This window comes from Mytilus edulis, chromosome 14 (assembly GCF_963676685.1).
Source record: "Mytilus edulis chromosome 14, xbMytEdul2.2, whole genome shotgun sequence".
Lineage (NCBI taxonomy): Eukaryota > Metazoa > Mollusca > Bivalvia > Mytilida > Mytilidae > Mytilus > Mytilus edulis.
In genome coordinates, this window is record NC_092357.1 from 43647330 (window position 1) to 43662054 (window position 14725).

Genomic DNA, 14725 nt, shown 5'->3' on the forward strand with positions numbered 1-14725 from the left:
ATATAACAGTACGAAAAATTAGGTTGTTACCCGTATATATCACTTTAAACTAGTTACAGTCTAAAATAGCCGATGTCTGTACTCGTCTGTACTGATTGTTACTCGACCAGTCTAAATTGAACTGAATTTTGATCGATATTACTCAACCCCAATCCTAACCATACTTGACTGTACTGATTTGTACTTGATTCTTATTTTTGCCATTGAACATAGTCTTAACTATTATTCGACCAGTCTGAAACAGTCTCAAACCATTCTCCACCAATACTTGACCAGTTATTGACCTTTTTTGTCAGTCTGAACCATATTGACAAAAGTTCTGAACAATACTCGACCAGTCTGAATCATTCTTGACCAAATAACCTCTATTAACAACATCCTGTAAAACTTAAATCACTAGGCATTTTGGATTCACTAGATAAATATTACACGAGCTTAAGAAAAACACGGTTTCCTTTAACCTGTAAAACACCTGTCCTGATATCATTTAACCTTATTGAAGTGATTTTTGTATGCCAACTCTTTAATTTTGACAAACTTAATTAATAGAATTTAATTCAATAATAATTAAATTCGGTTATTGTAATTATATAACTTGGTATGATTTTAATTGCCGGTGTGTTTGATTCATTTTTTACTGGTCACTTTTATATGCTAATTTGTTTAGCCCGCGAAATGTTAGTCCGTGCAATTTACCTCGTGTAGTTTGGTCATTTGGATTCAAACCTTACACGGAGCTTGACCAAAGCTATAAGATTTAAAAGAAAATTCTACACAGAAGAAAAGATGAGTATTTTTAATTCTAATTTAAGCTTTTGAATTAACAAAGTTATAAAGAATAGTCGACAAATAATATAAACGGTTGAACTTTAATGTCATTTGTTTTATAATTCTTACTTTGTTAAAGGTTTTTTTTTTTTTAAAAAGTCGTAATTTTCTTTGTATTATAAATGTAATTTAATTTTGTTATTGCGTAAATTGTCGACAGTCTGTTAATAGATATTATTTTATAATTTTATTTGTAAATCGGTGAATAGTTAATTATAATGCGAATTGTAATACATAATTGTTTAACTGTTTTACTACGCTAATGAACATTTCCCATGCAATTGAATTTTAATCCAAATCTGGCAGTACTAAGTAACTGGTGAGTACGGCATATACAAGGTTCGACATAAATGTAGGTACATTTCTGTTTGTCCAACATATGTATGAAATATGCAACACTGGACATATAGCTACCAACAATCAATCATTATTTTCGTAAATTATTGCTAGTTATCAAGGAAGTTTATAGTTGTTTAATTTAATTAGATATAATTTTCGTTTGAATTGTTTCACAGTTTCATTCATGTTAATAGCCGATTATAGGGTTAAAAATTTTTCATTGATAAAAGCCACGTCATTTTATATTTGGGGGATAACTCAATTTAATTTTGTATGATTATCGTCATCATAATTTGGTGATTATCATTGTGAATATAATTGAAATATCTGCCACTGGACATTGAAAGAAACAATCATGTTTTTGCGTTCTTTTCCTGTTTTTGTTTTTATATACGTGGTTTATACATTGCATCTTATTAATACTAACCAGTCATTGAACATTTTGAAATATTTGTTTTTCATATTGATTCAAATGTTTTAACTAGGGAAGCAGCATTTTCAAATGTTAAAATGTCACTTATGCATTCACTTATAGCGTATTTATTTGTTTAAGTATGCCGAGAGGAAAAGGAAAGAGGGTACTGCTAAACCGTGCTGCACGCTGGCAGGACAATCCGGTACAGCTACCTGTCAACAGAAGGCGTCGCGCAAGAAGAGCTGAAATCATTGGTCAAAATGAAGCCAATCCACAGTTGCCAATAATGCCACCACAACAGCCATTATTGCCTCCACAACAGCCATTATTGCCTCCACAACAGCCATTATTGCCTCCACAACAACCATTATTGCCTCCACAACAGCAAATTTTGCCTCCACAACAGCCAAGTTTGCCTCCACAACAGCCAATTTTGCCTCCACAACAGCCAATTTTGCCTCCACAACAGCCATTAATGCCTCCACAACAGCCACTAATGCCACAATACTTGCCTCAACAGCCAATTCTACCACCACAACAGATTGGAGCTGCAAACATCCCTCAACAGCCCGCTGAACAACAAGTCCCGGGTCAGGGAGATGTACAACTAGGGCAGCCAGCAGCTCGAAATACTGTAGAAAATGGTGAGAATTTAGTTATACCTACTAGTAATGATGTTGATGTGTTTGTACCACAAAAAAATATAAATCAAATTTGGAATTTAGAATATGTTGATTTGGCCCAATAACTGTACAAACATTTTGTTTCAAATATTGATCAACCGAAAAAAGTGCTAGGTTTTGATGAAGATGGGGACATTTTAATTGAAAGAAACAAGTTTTCGAAAGTCAAAGCATTATCTAGCATTGGTGAGTGGACTGAAGGTTTTTTAAATTACATGAAAATTTTATTACAAAGATTTCCGGCTTTGGCAAATGAATTGATTAGCTACATGACGATTATTAGTGGGTCTAGTGTACCTTTTGAGAACGTTTATAAATATGACATGCAATTTCGACTTAGAAAAGCTAGAGATCATACGCGTGCTTGGGACGTCATTGATGGGCAGCTATGGCTTCAGTTTATTGCAGTAGGCATAAATCGGGTTCAAAAGACATCTTATACATCTCAAACAGTCAACAACCCTTGCTACGATTATAATTTTAAGGGCGTTTGTACTCGTATGAATTGTGTATACCTCCATTCATGTATAAGATGTAGCCAGTTCCATCCTTTGATGTACTGTACAAATAACGCAAGTAGTAGGAGTAATCCTCGAAGTTCTGCAACTTCGCACTTTTCTGCTCCTAGGTATCAAAATTACCCTAGGGCACCTGTTACACAAAATTTTGCACCAAGGTATCAGCCCAATGCCAGAGCTACAACACAGTCAAATAGGTTTTCGAATCCACGAAGAAATTTTAACCAAAATTCTCGTTTTTCATATACTAATTACAGATTTCCTGGTCCACGAATGCAATTTTAACATGTTCAAATGTTGAATTTATCTTTTTTTTACAGCTTTCAATCATCAGTACGATATTTGGTGTTTGGGTTTTACCCCTATTAATACTACGGTTTTAGGGAATATGTTGATAGACTACCCCGATATAATTTCGACAAATATATTATACAATGGTTTTAAATATGGTTTTCCTACACATTATACAGGCCCAAGGGTTGCTTATGAAAGCAAAAAATTAAAGTCTGTTTTACAAGATCCAAGTTTAGCTTGGAGAAAAGTCATGAGTGAAGTGGAAAATGGCAAAATTGCGGGCCCCTTTTATTATCGGTCTTTTTCAAATATACGAGTTTCTCCTATTGGCATCGTGCCAAAGAAAACGGGTGGTTTTCGTTTAATAACACACTTGTCTTCACCAGCTAATGGCGGTGTCAATGACTTTATCGATGAGTTCTATACTTCAGTAAAATATTCAACTTTTGACCATGCAGTAAACATGATAAAAAAGCTAGGTTTTAAGGCGGAAATTGCAAAAATGGATATAAAGTCCGCCTTCAGATTATTGCCAATGTTTCCTGGCGAGTTTGATTTATTGGGTTTTAAAATTGAAGATTGGTATTTTATAGAGAAAACGTTGCCTATTGGGTTATCTGTGTCGTGTAGTCATTTCAATAGATTTTCATCGTTTTTGCACTGGGCTGTAGAAAGAAAATCGGGAGTTAGTGATATTGATCACTATCTAGACGATTTTTTATTTGCTGGAGCGGAAAATACCGACAACTGTCGAAAATTAATGAGCACGTTTTGCAATGTATGCGTTGAATTAGGGGTTCCATTAGCTGAGGACAAAACTGAAGGGCCTAGCACGAGAATAACTTATCTAGGTTTAACAATTGACACAGAAAAAATGCAAATTCAAATCCCAGAAAACAAGATAATTGAATTGCTCCAAAAGTTGAACGATACCAGTAATCGTAAAAAGATAACGTTAAAACAATTACAATCTTTATGCGGTTCATTGGCCTTTTGTGCCAGAGCTTTACCAACCGGACGTGCTTTCAGCAGACGTTTATATATTGCATGTCAGCGAGGGAAAAAACCGCATCACTTAATCAGAATATCAAAGGATATTTTGAATGACATTTCAATTTGGAAAATATTTTTAGAAAATTATAATGGGATTTCTTATATTTTGGACGACGAGTGGTTGTCGAGTTCTGTTTTAAATCTCTTTACTGATAGTGCTGGGGGAATAGGAGGCGGATGTGGTATATATTTTAATGGGAAATGGTCGTATTTACCTTGGCCTATGTATTGGAAGGAAGACGTTTTCAGAGACATAACTTATTTAGAAATGATCCCTATCGCATTAGCGATTTATTTGTGGGGTAGCTTATGGCAAAGAAAGAAAATTATGTTTCATTCAGATAACCAGTCCGTTGTTAAAATTATCAATTCCTGCTTATCAAAATCACCTCGCGTTATGTCACTTGTTAGACACATCGTATTGTGGTCTTTGCTGGGTAGTTTTCACATTAAAACCGTTCATATTCCTGGTTATAGAAATGTTTTTGCTGATTTAATCTCCCGTGGAAAATTTCAGAAATACAAGGAATTGGCTCCATGTGCAGAACCTCACCCAACTTTAGTTCCAGCGGACTTTTGGACAATTTTAGACCAGAAGTGCTGAGCCTAATTGAAGCCTCAAATTCTTCAAATACTTGGCTTACGTATCAAAATGGACTAAATTCATTTCAAAACTTTAAACATAAAGTAAATTTGTACGACGTATGGCCATGCCCTGTTTGACATTTAGTTAATTATATAGCTTACATATTCAACTGTGAAAGCGTACCTTTCGGGCAGTAGTTTTTATCATAAGATTAATGGTTTGATGGACAACACTCAATGTTTCATAGTTCAAAAAAATGCTCCGTGGCATGCTTCGTTTAGATAAGCGACATGACTGTCGTAAGCCTATTACCATTGATATATTAACTAGACTTTTAGATGCACTGAACTTAATATGTTATTCAGTATATGAAGCATGTTTATTTAAAGCTTCATGTTCAGTTGCATTTTTTGGATTTCTTCGTGTAGGAGAAATTGCAAAATCTAATTTTAATGAGAATCATATCGTAAAACGATCTAACATAACATTTGGAAATAATTCAGGGTCACTTTATATAGTAGTTCCTTCTTCTAAAACTGATCAGCTGGGTAATTCAGTAACGATCGTTCTGGAAAGGTATAAAATTAGTTCAATTTGTCCTGTTCAGTTGATGTCGGACTATATTGCCATGAGACATAAAGATGATGGACATGTATTTTGTCATGCAAACATGAAAATCCTAACGAGGTACCAGTTTTCTAATATTTTAAAGAAAACACTAGCATTTCTAAGTTATAATCCTTCTGAATTTAATACACATTCATTACGTATTGGAGCTGCAACACAGTCTTTTCTCGATGGTTTAGATGAAAATAGTATTAAATTGAAAGGTCGATGGAAATCGGCTGCTTACAAAGGTTATATACGAACAAACCTCGTATAGTACTAAAACACTTAATTTCAGGGTACCAGAAAGATATTTGGATAATTGGCTCTTCAATTGTCACACGAGCTAGTGAGCACGCTCACATTAGGCCTATAGGTGATTCGCTAGGATTAGAGAAAATTGGATGTGAGTTAGTTTGGATCGGTATGTCGGGTATGAAATGGCAGAACTTGGTTAGTTTAGTACAAAGTATTCTCAATTGGAGAAGTATTCCGTTTTCTGTTATCATTCACTGTGGGGGTAATGACATTGGGGACACACCATGTGGTGAATTACTCTACCATATGAAGTTTACCATAGCCATTCTTTCAAAGATGTTACCGGACACTGCTTTAGTATGGTCAAATATTTTACCTAGATATAAATGGAGGTTCTCTAATAATACTGGAGCTATGGAAACTACTAGACGGAGAATAAATAGGGGAATGCGTTCTTATTTGCTAAAAATAGGAGGATACGTTATAAAACATACTGCTTTTGAAGATAAACATGTTGGCCTTTTTAGTGATGATGGGGTTCATCTTTCCTTCATCGGCAATGATATATACCTTAATCAGATTCAAGGAGCTCTGGAAATGTTTTTCAAATTTCCTCATTGTTTGGTTTTCCCTTACAATGAATAAAATAGATTAGATGTTGACAATATTGAATTTAAGTTGATTTTAATATTTCAATTAAATTGTCTAATAACTTTTATAGTATTGTATTTGAGTTGATGTTGATGTTGAAGTTGATAATGATGTTGAAGTTGATGATGATGTTGAAGTTGATGATGTTGAAGTTGATAATGATGTTGAAGTTGATAATGATGTTGAAGTTGATAATGTTGTTGAAGTTGATAATGTTGTTGAAGTTGATAATGATATTAATTTTGTAGTTGGTGTTATTTAAAATGTTTATTCTTGCTGTTAAATTTGTCATGCGGTAAATGTTATGGCGGATTACCAGTCGCGCAACTAGTTACTCTACTGGTAATTTTGGCCGAATTTACTTTAAGCTGCTATGGATTACCCAGTGGCTCCTGCTATAACTTTATTACTGCTGGATCGCCCTTCAGTAATTCAATCGTCATCATGTTTTGATTGACAAGTTGGTTGTGTTTCTTTGTTGCAATAAATGCCATGACAAATTTACAGCCAAATAAATCTTAATTTCTTTATGCCTTTGATTCATAGTTTAATTGTTAGATTCATTACATCATAAGGTCAAACAATGAGATTACATAATTATACCTACAAGTACACTTGACATTTTATCTAGCTAAGGCCTCCTTTTCAATCTATGTGCGCGTATATATATATATATATATATATATACAATAATAGAATTTAATTCAATAATAATTAAATTCGGTTATTGTAATTATATAACTTGGTATGATTTTAATTGCCGGTGTGTTTGATTCATTTTTTACTGGTCACTTTTATATGCTAATTAGTTTAGCCCGCGAAATGTTAGTCCGTGCAATTTACCTCGTGTTGTTTGGTCATTTGGATTCAAACCTTACACGGAGCTTGACCAAAGCTATAAGATTTACCCGCCCTCCCAGTTTCCCATTATGAATTTTTTCTGCTGCTTTTCATTTATCTTTTTAGTTTTGGAAGAATGATAATAGAACCAGCGTCATGGCATAAATAACAGACTCGAGTTTAGTGCTTTCGTTTATTGTGAATGGACAGGCCTAATTTACTTTAAGCTGCTATGGATTACCCAGTGGCTCCTGATATAACTTTATAACTGCTGGATCGCCCTTCAGTACTTCAATCGTCATCAAGTTTTGATTGACAAGTTGGTTGTGTTTCTTTGTTGCAATAAATGCCATGACAAATTTACAGCCAAATAAATCTTAATTTCTTTATGCCTTAGATTCATAGTTTAATTGTAAGATTCATTACATCATAAGGTCAAACAATGAGATTACATAATTATACCTACAAGTACACTTGACATTTTATCTAGCTAAGGCCTCCTTTTCAATCTATGTGCGCGTATATATATATATGATCCTTTACTATAGATAATTTAGCTGATCTGTAACAATAACATCTTCATGCCTTATATATCATGTACTGTAGTACGCCGCTAGATTAAAACTGACGTGGAAAGGTAACACATGCCCACCGAAAGCTCTTTTTTTGAGAGCCCAGGTGGTCGTGTGGTCTAGCGGGACGGCTGCAGTGCAGGCGATTTGGTGTCACGATATCACAGTAGCATGGGTTCGAATCCCGGCGAGGGAAGAACCAAAAATTTGCGAAAGCAAATTTACAGATCTAACATTGTTGGGTTGATGTTTAGACGAGTTATATATATATATATATATACAATAATCAACCTACATTTTAACTGCAACTTAGGAATTATCTTTCGGAAAGGTTTTATCAAAGATTGCGATGAAAGTTCTGTTGTATTTAAAAAGACTTGGTTTTACAAATCAAAGGTGTCATTTTCAAGATATATTAAGTTGCTTTATTTTTAAAATTAGCACAGGGGAAATATCTGTTGTTAAAAAACTTTCAAAATTGATAAAGTATAACAGATATATACCTAGACCTATTTTATAAAAGGTCTAGGTTTGTTAGAACTTGGTCGAGTATGGTTCAAACTAGGTCATGTATGTTTCAGGTAAGGTCAAGCATGATTCAGACTTAGTCGAGAATGGTTTAGACTATGTCAAGTATGGTTAGAACACGTATGAAATAGGTACGTACTGGTTGAGTACAAGTTAAGACTGTTAAGTATGGTTCCGACTACAGTTAAATAATATCAAGTTAATTTCAGACAATTCAGCCTGGTGAAGTAAAAATCAGTACAGTCGAGTACAAATGATTACCATTCGAGACCTTTACTGGTTTGTAGGGTAAACATTCGTTAAAAAGATAAAAAGCGGTTAACCTTTTTGAGTATTATGAATTGTGATATGAATCAATAAACATTTTTTGATGTAAAATTCTTATATATAATTATTATTTTAACGGTTTACCCTATTAGTACTTTTATGTTATTCAAAGTTATGTATACCTTGTTTACCATGTAACCATTCTTCAGTTTCGCGGTCGATAAAGGACAAACCATTATATAAATCAATTCCGTCTGTAGATTTTCTAATATAGGTAGGGCGTTTACCAACAAGATATCTTGCAACCGTAGTTTTACCAACTCCCTGTTCTCCTGCTAACATAACTCGAGCTTCATAATGCTGGTATCCTTCTTCCTTCAATAAACTAGCAAATACGTTGGCCGATTTTTTGTCAAGGTCTTTAACTTCTAATGGTAGACCTAGGAATAATAAGTATTTTTAAACGTATGTTTCGTCTACGAATGGCAAGTACATATTGAATGAACGTGTATTCAAATATGTACTTACATGTTATGTTTACAAATAATATAACGATTTAAAAGATGAGACACATTTATTACATGAAACAACCAATAGTTGATTTGCCAACTGCACGAATATGTGATAGTTTTAGTATAAGATAATCGCAAATAAAGTATAGAAAATCACATAAAAGCAACTAAGAAATATGAATGTACCTCAGCACCTTACAAAAATCATCAAATTGTATCGTAATGAAATTGTCTAAAGAATCAATATAAAGTCGGACAGTTTTCACCACAAACAATGGTAATGTGTCTACTGAAACATTGTTGGTAGTCATTATAATCAATGATTAAAATCAATGCCAAGATCTAAACCAGAACAGTCTTTCAAGTGACAACTTACCCGACTGCCAAAAATTCTCATACTCCTAGAAAATATAGATAAAGTTTTTTTCATTTGGTACAATTGAAAAGTTACATAAACAAGAACAACCATAAACAAGGTGAAAAAAACCATACAAAACAAAACGAACATTAATTTTCTTAAACAAAAATTATATAAAACAAAAATTAGTTATGCCTTCTCGATACAATTTGTTTACTATATTTTGTTTAGACATAAGTTTGACTTTGTGTTTGAAGCTAAACGACAAGACCCTATTTGTTGATTTTGAATTGTATTGTCTACAGTTATTTCGCTATTAATGTAGAGGGTATTATAATTAAACAAAACATTATCTAAACGCATTAATAGTTTGAAAATTAAATCAGGTGTTCCCTAAGTTTTGCGAACATTTTATTAGTTTTAAAATCAATATTTGAATATTGAAGTAAATGTTATTTGGAAATCACATACAAATAAATCATTATTAAGGAACAGTTTAGTGATTTGAAATGTGTACGCATTACATTGGAGAGAAATCAGGATATTTTGCTTTTATTTTCCGTAAGGTAATATAGTCTGCCTCATGATTTCATAGTTTGTAATTTCTGTGATTTGTATAATGATCATGCATGAAAAAACACACATGTAGTGGTTTCAGTATCATTACAAGGAGGCAAAAGATTTCAGAGGGACAATCAAACTCATAGATCGAACATAAACTGACAAAGCCATGGCCTAAAAAAGAAAAAAAACCCAAATAGACAACTAATAGTACACACAAGACAACATAGAAAACTAAAGACTAAGCAACATGAACCCCACCAAAAACTGGGGGTGATCTCAGGTGCACCGTACAGGTAAGCAGATGAAGGCATTTTTACTGAAAAAAAAATAATATATTAATGATTACATTTTATACAGTTTTGCTGCTTTTATATTTTGTTGCATAATACGTACTTTTTGTCTTTTTAGAATGATCATAGCTTATCGAAATTACCTTTCCATTTGTTATTGTTTCAATTTTATATCAAAATTTAGTATAATTCTGTTGAAACGTTTTGGCATCTTAACCCATTTGTAATACTGACACCCTGCATGGGAAACACATTGTGATTCAAATTCAAATCTTAACGTTGTTCTATTTTATGTATTTTGTCCCTATTAATGTCCTCATTTTATTAGTATGTACACCATCAATATTCAGTTATCTGTATTGGTTTTTCTGAACATATTATTTATAAAAACGAACATTCTTATGTATTATAGAATGTTTACATTATTATCCAAAATTTTTTTTGACCAACTGCGTATTTCTGAATTATCGTCTGTGGTGAGTGCTTTTCAACCTGCATTAGTATAGGCAGCCATGCATCAACTATTCATGCATTTAAGTCACAAAAAAGACCATGTGATCTTTGAAACGAAAAGAATCGAGTAGGATTTCAGTAGTATGGTATGCGTGTTTACACTAGACAAGAATGATCAGTTACAATTGGTGTAACCATGCATAAAATTCAGTCTTGCAGATTGTTGTTTCTCTTTCAATTGGTTTACGTTTTCTAAAGGGATTATAGATTTATTCTTACGAGGAAGCTCTGAGCATCCTCCGTGCATGCTCGGAGCTTTTACGTAGGCTCTTCTCAGCTGTTTGTGACACTAGTTATCATTATCCAGTTAGATGTCAATCAAATCTATAGCACTTCGATGATAAGGAAAGTAGAGCATTATAGAGGAAGCTCAATTAGTACATGTTTAAACATCTGGCTTATTCAAACAGATCTTGCATTAATTTTACAAAACTATGAAATAGATGAGAAATTCTTCAACATTACTGTACAATGCTTGGAGAGAAGTATCAAGTCTTCACAGAAAGAAAATGTTTTTATAACATTTCGTAATATTCACCATTCTTTTTCAATACACAAGATAACAAAAATAAAATCTGAAATTTTATATTAAAAATATTAATTAATTTTAAATTTACACTATATAAAATGAAATATAAAAGTCAGTTGTTAGAAAATAACCACCATTTCATTGCAGAAATGTTTTTTTGAGGAGTAAACATATATTTTGGGTGTTTCCAAATCAACAAAATTAATCTATTTTGTAAACAGGGAAAAAAAGGGGAGATTATTTAATTGGTAAACATACGAAAATGTTAACTTTCTTATATGCACTGAAAAAGTATGTTATATTCTTATTGTAGTACAGGATAGGTTAAAACTTTATTCATGTCAAGTATAACTTTATTTTAAACATGATAAATTTTGCACTTAAAAAAAATACAAATTAAAGAAAGACTTATATAGGAAAAATAATTTTACTCACGTCAAGAATTACATTTTCTTAAGTAACCATAATTTTATATAAAAGAACTTAGTTTCCTATTAAAACAGATATTATCATTGTTTTACCATAGTTGAAGCATTACTTAAACAAAAACATTACAACATTACCCATACAAGTTATGTACGTTGAAAAAGAAGCTGTTTCAAATATGACTTATATATTATGAATTAGTAACTTTTGTAGATATCATAGGTTTCCATTCATACAGGTTTGACTACTTAAAAACTACATTTAGTCCTTGCTTCATTTGACGTTTAAAATAACTATTGAGTTATTAAGTAATTTAAAAAACAAATACCTCTATAATTTAAAAAAAAAACAACTTGTATAGTAAAGCCACCTGACTGTTGTTAATGTCTTGATAACTTACATATTATGTTATATAAACTATATTTAAAACATTTTTTATATAATTTAAAAAATTGAGAAATTTTATATTATAAAAGAAGGAATGATTGATTATTAAATATTTTAATGACTTTCACTTTTTGTGGAGACTTGATATTTCTTTCCGAGCATTCGAAGTACCGTGGAAAAAATTCTATTCTATTTTATAGTTTTGTAAAATTTTAGAATAGACTAGATGTTTACACAGACGTTAATTGCGCTTCCGCTATATTGCCCTACTTTCCTTAATATAGAAGTGGTGTAGATTTGATTGACATTTAATGAATCATGAAAATTATTGCCACATAAACTGCTGAGAAGAGCCTACTAAAAAGCTCCGTGCATCCACAGAGCTTCCTCATAATAATAAATGTATGATTCTTAAATGACATTGTCAGTTTGTTTTTGAATTGGTAGTTTGACCAGTCTTTTTTTTTATCTTTTACCTCTCTATTATAGCTATAGTCCACATCATTATAATGTTTTGGAAGTTTCAATGTTCGTTTTGCTGATAACATTGCTACAACAATTATATGAACACTCATCTGTAAGCATAACTGTTAATGCACTTTTATGTCAGTATTTACATTTGACTGCGAGTTCTAGGTAAATATTGTTTTACAATTATCAATTCATTTCATACCTGAACATTAGTATATTGTAAAGTAAAAAAATTAAATATTTATATATCAAGTAGATTCTTGTTCAGGTAAATTTTAAATGTAACATATTTCCAAGAAGGTGTAAACTACAGTAGACATTTCAGAACTGTAAGTGAATACATTTTGAACCTTTATATTCTTGTAATGAGCTGATATGGTTAAATTGACGGGTTCAACAAGCTTGAATTGAACTCACAGACATTATGCTTCAAAAGGTTTATTTTTTTAGGAAGGACTGACTGTTGCATTCATCAATCGATTTTAACTTTCTAAGCTACTATAGCACGCGAGGCGTTCAGGATGTTAAGAAAAGAAAAAGAAACAAAGCTTGAAACATAATAGGAGAACTCAGAGGATCACGACAACTTGTGCTAACCATCATATGGTAAGGGCCACAATCGGTAATTGTACAGATTGTTTCTAGTTTTCTCAATACAACATTTTGTTTGCAGTTTAGGTCAGACTTAAATTGGTTGTAATATGTGGATGGAATTAAATAACCATGAACGGTTTTCTTATCTTTTAGTCATAGCGTTGCAAATAGATCTGGAATACATACACTTGGTGAACTGGCAGATAATCCTGGAATCTAAAGATAAGGGACCGGAAGGACATGTCGCTAGTGAGTAGAGAGACGGACAAGTCGTATCGGTAAACCGTATTGAGATTTGACCGTGTACGTATGCAGTATAGTTTTGGTCATTTTTTCCTTTCAGTTTTTGAAAAGGGTTTGCATAAATTCTGCCATTTATAGGTGCGACAATACGTCAAGAGTAAAATCACAAAAATACTGAACTTAGAGGAAAATATATTCGGAAAGTCCATAATCACATGGCAAAATCAAATAACAAAACGCATCAAAAACAAGTAAGGGTATATAATTAGCACCCAATGGAATCCACCTATTTTTATATTTATTAAAAATGTAACTAACATTTGACAGTAGATTTTAAAAAAGCTTTTGATTCGGTATCATGGAAATTCATAAATGAAGTATTAGACTTTTTCAATTTTGGACCCTCTATAAAACTTTGGATAAAGACCTTTTACACAAATATAAGCTCATCAGTATCCCAAAACTGTTTTTTATCAGATTTCTTTCAGATTCAAAGAGGCTGTAGATAAGGGGATCCTTTATCACCTTATATTTTTCTTTTATGTGCTGAAATTCTAGGAATTTTAATCAGAAAGAACAAAGAAATTAAAGGAATTAAAATTGATGACACATACTATCTTATCTCCCAATACGTAGATGACACATCAATAATACTTGACGGTACACCTAAATCTCTAGATGCATCTCTTCGCTTACCCCAAAAATATGCTGAAATGTCTGGTCTCCATATGAACTTGGACCAAACAAAGGTGGTGTGGATAGGCAAAAAAAATATAGTCAAGACACAATGTGTGTAAAATGGGGATTGGAATGGGGTTCCAGTAGGTTTACATTACTAGGAATAAACTTTTCTGTTAATTTGCATGAAATGGAACTGTTGAATTATGGTCCAAAAATTAAAGAAATTGAAAATATAATAAAAATTTGGTCTAAACAAACATTAACACCAGTTGGAAAAATAACTATCATTTAGACACTAATTATTTTGAAATTGAACAATCTGTTTTTAACATTACAAGGACCATGCAAAAATGCTTTAAAACAACTAACTGACAAAATTTATTCATTTATTTGGGAAAACAAACCAGACAAGATAAAAAGAGAAATATTATGTTCTGAACACAAATTAGGAGGGCTGGAAATGTTAGATATTGACAAATATATAAAAGGATTGAAACTAACTTGGATAAGACGGTTGTTGAAAAACAACCCGGAACTAAATAAGCTGTTAGAAAGTACTTAAAAAATTAGTATTGAAAACCTAGTTTATTTAGGCCCAACAAAAAGATGTAAAAACCCTTTTTGGGAAAAAGTTTTTAAAGCTTGGACAGATTTACAAAATAAATTCATACCAAAAAATGAAGAGAAGTTTTTATCAGATTCCCTCCGGAATAATGAAA

General features: G+C 32.2%; 1 protein-coding gene across 1 annotated transcript in view; it reads right to left on the bottom strand.

Moving 5' to 3' along the window:
• LOC139503266 (uncharacterized) overlaps positions 1–12592 on the bottom strand; it is a 36501-nt gene extending 23909 nt beyond the window's left edge. Inside the window, exons 1-3 of the mRNA XM_071293027.1 lie at positions 12494–12592; positions 9327–9351; positions 8621–8878 (exon numbers count right to left, since the gene is read on the bottom strand). Coding sequence (XP_071149128.1) covers positions 8621–8878; positions 9327–9351; positions 12494–12592 — 382 coding nt within the window. The remainder of the gene's footprint in view (positions 1–8620; positions 8879–9326; positions 9352–12493) is intronic.
• Positions 12593–14725: the final 2133 nt, after the last annotated feature.